This window comes from Jatropha curcas, chromosome 8, assembly GCF_041381405.1.
Source record: "Jatropha curcas cultivar XTBG-Jc1 chromosome 8, XTBG_Jcur_1.0, whole genome shotgun sequence".
NCBI lineage: Eukaryota > Viridiplantae > Streptophyta > Magnoliopsida > Malpighiales > Euphorbiaceae > Jatropha > Jatropha curcas.
In genome coordinates, this window is record NC_143158.1 from 16,685,898 (window position 1) to 16,693,876 (window position 7,979).

A 7,979-nucleotide genomic window follows, 5' to 3' on the forward strand; every position below is an offset into this window, starting at 1 on the left:
GTAAGGGATATGGGCTCATAGTGTTTATTTAAGTTGTTTTGGGTTGGTTTTATGATGCATGCAATCTGCCCAATATCAAGTTGTTTGTTTTGCCGGAAATGACTTTATTTTGTGTTTTAGAGTTAAGCCCATGTGTTTTGGCCCTAGGGCAGCCTAGTTAGATGCTCTTCTTTAGGGTTATGTTTGTTTAAGGCATATAAATAGCCTCCTTAAGATGTAAAACGAATTTTTGGCATAATTTGAATCAAAGGCAGAATTGTTCATGCTCTTGCATGTTCTTCTTAATTAGAGTGATTGTGAGAATTTGCTATCCTCTAATTGCATCAAGAATTAAGGTAAACTTATCAACTCGTTTGTGGCGTTTATCTTGTTCTTTGCTCGATTATTGGTGTTACCGTTTCCTTATAAACGTGGGGTGCCATAGAGCGTTTAATCTCGATTATTGGTGTTTCCGTTTCCTTATAAACGTGGGGTGCCATAGAGGCGAACTTACATCTCATTCTTTGACTTTCATCCTCATTATTATCTTCAAACTTGCCTGAACTCATGGTTAGTGTTCAAAGAGAAAACACAAAAGATTTGAGTTAATGGTAAAATCACTCCCTCACGTGTTTACACTCTTTAATCACTCCTTGCAATTCTTCCAATTGAACTTCAGAATCTTAGTTCAACCAACCAACTCAAAGATCACGTTTAGAATCAAGGAATAAAACTTAACAATGAAAAGCAAGCACAAATTCTAGAATGAAGACTCAAAACGATATGGACAGTAGCACAAGAACATAAACAATGCACTACTTTAATGATCAATTAGAGTGTAGTGAACAAGCAAACACACCCTAATAATGTAATAGAAGCAACAGAAAGCTCACACAAAAACAAAGAAACTAGAATTTTGAAAGACAATATTAGGATATAATGTATGAATTTAGCTTACTACAAAGCAAACCAAATATGGACCTAATTAATTCTACCCAAAACAAAGCAAGTAATCAAAGAAAAACAAAAGAAAACAATGTTTTAAGATAGGGTCAGAACAGAGCACGGGCGTGCTAGATGGAGCACGGGCGTGTGTAATTAGGCCTAGTCCAACAAGTAGTAGGCAAGATCTAGCACGGGTGTGCTAGAGGTGTCCCTTTTCAATGCAACCCAATTTAAGTAGGATTCTTAGATTTGACAAGGATTGTAGTAGATTTTGCTCAATCTCAAAAGATATGGTCAACTAATTTTTTTGTTATCTTATCCACAAGTAGTTAAGATTGGATTTTATGACAAGATTATAGTGGATAACTAAATCCCATAAAATATGGTCAAATCCCTTTAGGATTAGGAACAATCCCACTAGATATGGTCAAATCTCCTAAGGATTAGGAATAATCCCACAAAATATGGCAAAATCCCACAAAATAAGGTAAAATCCCTTTGAATTAGGATCAAATCCCTTGGATTCAGGAACAAAATCAAGATCCACACAAGCAATTTCAATGGTGGACGAAATTTTCTTTCTATACTCTTTTTTTTTATTATTTTTTTTTTTAGTCAACAAAAGATCTAAGATCTAAACTTCCAGAATTGAAACAAGAACGAAATTACTAAATTTAATTGAAGCAAAAAACGAATTAAAACTAACAAAAGAAAACAAACACACAAAGAAACAAGATGAAGAAGAAAACAAACAAAAGAACAAGAAGAACAAGAAACAAATAAACACAAACCCTAAAGCTAAGATAAATAAGAATTTACCTTAATCTTTGGCTCTGATACCAAACTGACGCGGAACCCAATGAAAATAAATTTCATGAACTCAATGACAAGTTTTGGAAGAGATCAAAGATCTAGAATAAACTCCCATCTATGGCACCCAAAGCTTAAAGAAGCAAGAACACCAATAATAGAGTAAAAGAATAAGATAAACGCCACAAAGAATTGATAAGTTTACCTTGATTCTTGATGCAATTAGAAGAATGCAATCTCACACTCTCTAAAAACATGAACACGCCTAAGCATGAAGAAGTAGTCTTTAATTCATTGAATAATTGTTGAATAATTACAAAATAACAAGCTATTTATACTAATCTAAGAGGTCCAGATCCTTAAAGGATTTAGAGTTAGCTAAGGAGTAGGATTTAGCAAATCTAAACCAACTAAGGATAAGACTAATAAAATCAAAACAACTTAAGGATTTGGAGATCTAATCCAAATCCACTAAAGATTGACTAAATCTAATCAAAATAAGGCTAATTATTCAAGGGTGGACGAAATATTGGAGGCCCAACCCATTAACAAAGTAAAAACTCAAAATAAGCTAACTAACTTAATGAGAGGCAGGGACAAGCACGGCCTGGGTGTGCTATTTGGTACGGGTGTGCTTCAATGTAAAGGTTCCCTCGTGAGAGTCAGAGGGAAGCACGGCCAGGGTGTGCTATTTGGCACAAGCGTGCTTCAATGTAGAGGTTCCCTCGTGAGAGTCAGAGGGAAGCATGGCCAGGGTATGCTATTTGGCACGGGGGTGCTTCAAGGTAGTTGTTTTCCTCAGCAAGTCAGACGAGGGCACGGTCTGGGGTGTGCCATCTAGCACGGGCGTGCTAACCAATTCATGTTCCCACTCAACATGTGCTTCCATCAATGTGAGAAACTTAGATGCCCTCCATGTTTCCTTGAGCTTTATGGTTGAGTGGTCTCGATTTCGTATCACTTACCCTACCTAAATTGGGTCACATTTGTGGGTTAAGTGAGGATACAAGTCAAGCACGCCTGCTACAGTAACTTGCTACAGGAACTCAGAAGCATCCGTGCTACAGTACCTTAAAAAAAATTTTTTTTTTTGGGTTTTCTTTGTTTGCTTGCTTTGATTGGGTAGAATTAATTAGGTCCATATTTGGTTTGCTTTGTAGTGAACTAAATTCATACACTATATCCCTAAATCGTCTTTAAATTCTAGTTTCTATTTCTTGTTTGTGTGCTATCTTTGCTTCATTTATATTGTTAGGGTGTATTTGCTTGTTCCAACACTCTAATTAATAATCAAGTAGTACATTGTTTTGTTCTTGTGCTACCATTCATTTTGTTTGAGTTTTCTTTCTAGAATTGTGCTTACGTTTCTTTTGTTAAGTTTTATTTTCCTTGTGTTCTAAACGTGTTTTGAGATTGATTGGTTGGCCTGAAATTCTGAAGTACAATTGGAGGATTTGCAAGGAGTGATTAAAGAGTGTAAACACGTGAGGGAGTGCTTTATCACTAACTCAAATGTTTTCGTGTTTTCTATTTTGAACACTAACCATGAGTGCAGGCACATCTAGAGATAATAGTGGGGATGGAAGGCAAATAGAGGATCCCCAATTGAAACTTGTAATGGAGTCAATTCTAGGACAGTTTAGAACCTTCAACAATTCTGTCCAAGATATGAGAAAGGAGTTGCAAGAGTTTAAAGCTGCCCAACGCTCTAATACAACAAGAGTTCGACCTAGTACTACAACAACTAGATTTCAAACTCATGAAGAGAAGAAGGTCGATCATCCTGATCATTACTTTAGGGATTTGAACAATAAGTTAGGAAGGGTGCAAGAAAGGAAAAATGTGGATTACCTCAATAGGTATTCATTCACAAAGGATGGGTGGATGACCATTCCGAGATCATTTTCCTCAAAAGAAGTGGATGAAGACCAATATGGAAAGCAAAAGATGAGTTTTGAGGCTGTCAATAAAGAAAAGGAGTGCAAAAATAAAACGAGTGAAAATATATTGAGTGTAAATAAAAAGAAAGAGGGGGAAGAAAAGGAAAAACAAATTCAGCCTATATTTGTACCTTTGTGCAAAGAAGATTATTTTACCACTAATGATCTTAACCCATCCTTGCCAAGTGTGTTTGTTGATCTTTTGCAGGACTTTGAACATGTGGTTCCAGAAGAGATTGCCCAATCTTCATGTGAGGGTGAAAAGGTGGTTCTTGCACCATTGACACCTCAAGAAGTGAATATTGATCAGAAAAAGTTGCTTGAGAGAGAGAAAGAGGAGTTCACTGACGTCTTTCTTGAAGAGTTGCCTAGTGGATTGCCACCTTTGAGAGGGATAGAACATCAAATCGATTTCATTCTTGGCTCCACCATTCCAAATCAACCAGTCAATAGAAGCAATCCAATGGAGACAAAGGTGTTGCAAAGGCATATTCAGGTTGTAGCAAACAATGGAGTTCAATACGGTCTAAAAAGGAGAAGAAGAGTAAAGAAAAGGGCATGGATTCTAAGGAGAAGTGTGATACAGATCAAGGAAGCAAGGTGAAGGATCCTCTAGCTCTACCCGTGGGGCCAATCACAAGAGCTCGTGCAACCAAGCTACGAACAGCCTTGAATGCATTTGCTCAAGAACAAATCACATTGGAGCTTCAAGATCATAATTATGCAAGATGTGAGATTGAACTTGAAGAAGCACCAAAGCTTGTTATGATGCTTGAGGCGTGCAATGAGGCTGCCATTTGATGCATTTTACATGATTCTATACTTAGGCAAATTTAGGAGGTTGTTATCTTATTATGAGCTTAAGTATGGGTTGTGTAGGGCCTTCGGCCCATTTGCCCCATTTTGTTTAAATTATTTTAGTGAACTTAATTAATTAAGTGTAAGGTTGGTTGGGCTTATTTTCTAAAGTAGGGCCAGCCTAAGTTAGTTAATGTTTAAGTCAGGATTGTTTTAAGTAGTTAGCTTGGACTTGTATTTAAGTAAGCCCATTTGGGCCACATTAGGGTTAAGCTTGGGCTAACTTAAGTTAATAGCTAAATTAGGGTTAGCTTAGGTTATTTATATTGTTGTAAGAGCTGCACAGCAGCCACCATTGAATTGAAATCAAAAACAAAACGTTTTCTTCTTGTTCTTTCAAGAACAGATTGTGTTCTTCATAGAACCAAAATATCCTTAGTAGTTAAGCTTGTGAGTTCTACAAGATTAATTGCACCAAGAATTTCAGAGTTGTTTTCAAGAGTACTTGAAAGTAAGTTTCTGATTCTTGTTCTAAATTCCTTGCTTTCTCTCTTCAAGAGTACTTGGGGGTTAAAGGGATTGTCGGGTACTTCCGAGATTGCATGCCTTCCGCTAGATGTTCCTTGTTGATTTGCAAGAGTACTTGTTAATTGGCTAGGGTCGTATTATCTAGTATCAGAGCACTGTGGTTGTGGATTTCAATCTATCCTAGGGTTAGGGACTTAAAAAAAAAAAAAAAAAAATTCTTTAATATTGTTCGATCTAGACATTATCTCTTTAGATCTTGTTGGGTCTAGACAATTTCTCATTAGATCTTCTTGGATCTAGAATTTTCTTGTTAAATCTTCTTGAATCTAGTTTTCTCTTTGTATCTTCTTATTGTTTGCATCATTTTCTAGTTACCCTTTTGACTAATTCAAGATCTATCTTTGATTATTCTTGTTGTTTGCTTATTTCTTGATAAAAAAAAAAAATCTGGATCTGAATTGGTTGTTAAAGACATTACCTACCAAAAAAAATTGAATTGGGAGACACAAAAATCATTGTTGGACAAAGTCATTACCTACCTAAAATTGAATTGGGAGACACAAAAGCCATTGTTGGACTAAGTGATTACCTACCTAAATTGAATTGGGAGACACAAACCATCCACTTATACCTTGTTAAGCCCTTACCCTACCTAAATTGGGTCACATTTGTAGGTTAAGTGAGGATATAAATCAAAAACGTTGTGCTATAGTAACTTGCTACAGGAACTCAGAAGCAAACTTGCTACAGTACCTTAAAACGTCTGCTACAGTAACTTGCTACAGGAACTCAGAAGCAAACTTGCTACAGTACCTTTAAAAAAAAAAAATTTTTTTTGGGTTTTCTTTGTTTGCTTGCTTTGATTGGGTAGAATTAATTAGGTCCATATTTGGTTTGCTTTGTAGTGAACTAAATTCATACACTATATCCCTAAATCGTCTTTTAAATTCTAGTTTCAATTTCTTGTTTGTGTGCTATCTTTGCTTCATTTAACATTGCTAAAGTGTTATTTGCTTGTTCCTACACTTTAGTTTATTGATTTCTAGCAATACACCTTTCTTATTCTTGTATTGCCATTCAAACATTGTGATTTCTTGATAGAGTTTGTGCATTACTTAATTATATTCTTTGTTTTTCCTAACTTTCTCTTGACTTTTGTAGCAACTTTGGGATTCTGAAGTGCAATTATTCAAGTGGAAAGAGTGGTAAAAGGCTGGAGTGAAACCCACATATTGAAAAAAAAAAAAAAAAAGCCAAATAAGGAGAGAAACACGTGAGGGAGTGATAAACTAACTATTTCCTTAGTTTTTGCAATCTTATTTCAGGATGTCTAATTCATCTAGAGACAAGGATAATAGCCCTCTCAAAGTTGAAGATCCAAAACAACAAGCCTTTCTAGATGCTTTCTCTGGAGAAATGGGACGAATCACTAGGCTTATGGAGAGCTTTAATGACAGACTGGAGATTCAAGAGCAAAAGACAGAAAGACATGACCCTAATGCCACAAGGAGGGGTGCAAGCACTTCCAAAGAGCACTCTAGACAACCTTGGCATGAAGAGTATGAAGAAGAGGATGATGAATGGCATAGAGAGCCTATGTGGGCAAGAGGAGGTAGAAATAATAGAGGAAGAGGAAGAGGGATTGGTAGAGGCCGTGTTTACAGAAATGAAACTTACTATGGAGAGGATGACGAAGAGGTTGACACACCATTAGATGGTAACTTGGGTAACATCAAACTCAAGGTGCCACCTTTCAAAGGCCGAAACAATGCAGACGAATACTTGGAATGGGAGAGGAAGGTCGAGATGATCTTTGAATGCAACAGGTATACTGAAGAAAAAAAGGTGAAAATTGCAGCCTTAGAGTTTCAAGACTATGCTCTGTTTTGGTGGGATCAACTTAATCAGAGTCGAAGAAAAGTGGGAAGACGACCTATCCACAATTGGGAAGACATGAAGGAGGTAATGAGAAAACGTTTTCTTCCTGAGCATTATTTCAGGGAGTTGCATCAGAAGCTTCATAGACTCGTCCAAGGAGCCAAATCAGTAGAAGACTATCATAAGGATATGGAGATGTGCATGGCTAGAGCACACATTGAGGAAAATGAGGAGGTGACCATGGCTAGATTCCTAGGTGGCCTTAATAAAGACATAGCTGATGCATTAGAGATGTACAAGTATGATTCCATGGAGGAGATGCTGAATATGGCTATGAAGTTAGAGAAGCAGAGAAAAGGGAAGAGCACCTCATCATATAGGCTGCCAACAACAACAGCAATTCTTGGGGTGCTAGATGGCCTAAAAGGGAGGAGAAAAAGGAGTTTCAAAGCTCTACACAAAAGGGGACAGATTCAGTGCCTAAGGCATTCACGCCTAATGTGCCAACTTATTCAAAGGGTTCAAGTTCCAATACTCCTAGTAGAGACATCAAATGTTTCAAGTGTCTTGGGAAGGGCCATATATCTTCTCAATGCCCTAATAAGAGAGTAATAGTGATTAGGGATGGATACACCTATTCTGAATCTGAGGATGAAGAAAACCCAATGCCACCACTTGAAGACTGCCATGATGATGATGAGGTTGATGATGAAGTTTTACAACCTGAGATGGGACAATTACTAGTTACTAGGCGAGTTCTCAACATGCAAGTTCAAGAGGAGAGCTTAGTACAAAGAGAGAATATTTTCCATACTAGGTGCTTGGTACTTGACAAGGTATGTCTTTTGATTATTGATAGTGGAAGTTGCACTAATGTAGCTAGTTTGAGCATGGTGCAGAAATTGGGTTTGACATGTGTGCAGCACCCAAGGCCATATAAGCTTCAATGGCTAAATGATATGGGTTCTGTAAGAGTAAACAAGTAGGTGAAGGTGCCATTTTCCATTGGAAGGTACAAGGATGAGGTCACTTGTGATGTAGTACCTATGCTAGCTGGGCATATTCTTCTAGGCCGCCCATGGCAATTTGACAGGCGAGTCC

General features: G+C 37.2%; 1 protein-coding gene across 1 annotated transcript in view; it reads left to right on the forward strand.

Annotated features, from left to right (window-relative positions):
• LOC149494255 (uncharacterized) overlaps positions 1-7,490 on the forward strand; it is a 25,202-nt gene extending 17,712 nt beyond the window's left edge. The window contains exon 8 of the mRNA XM_089725434.1: positions 6,685-7,490. Coding sequence (XP_089581560.1) covers positions 6,685-7,490 — 806 coding nt within the window. The remainder of the gene's footprint in view (positions 1-6,684) is intronic.
• The last annotated feature ends 489 nt before the right edge of the window (positions 7,491-7,979 follow it).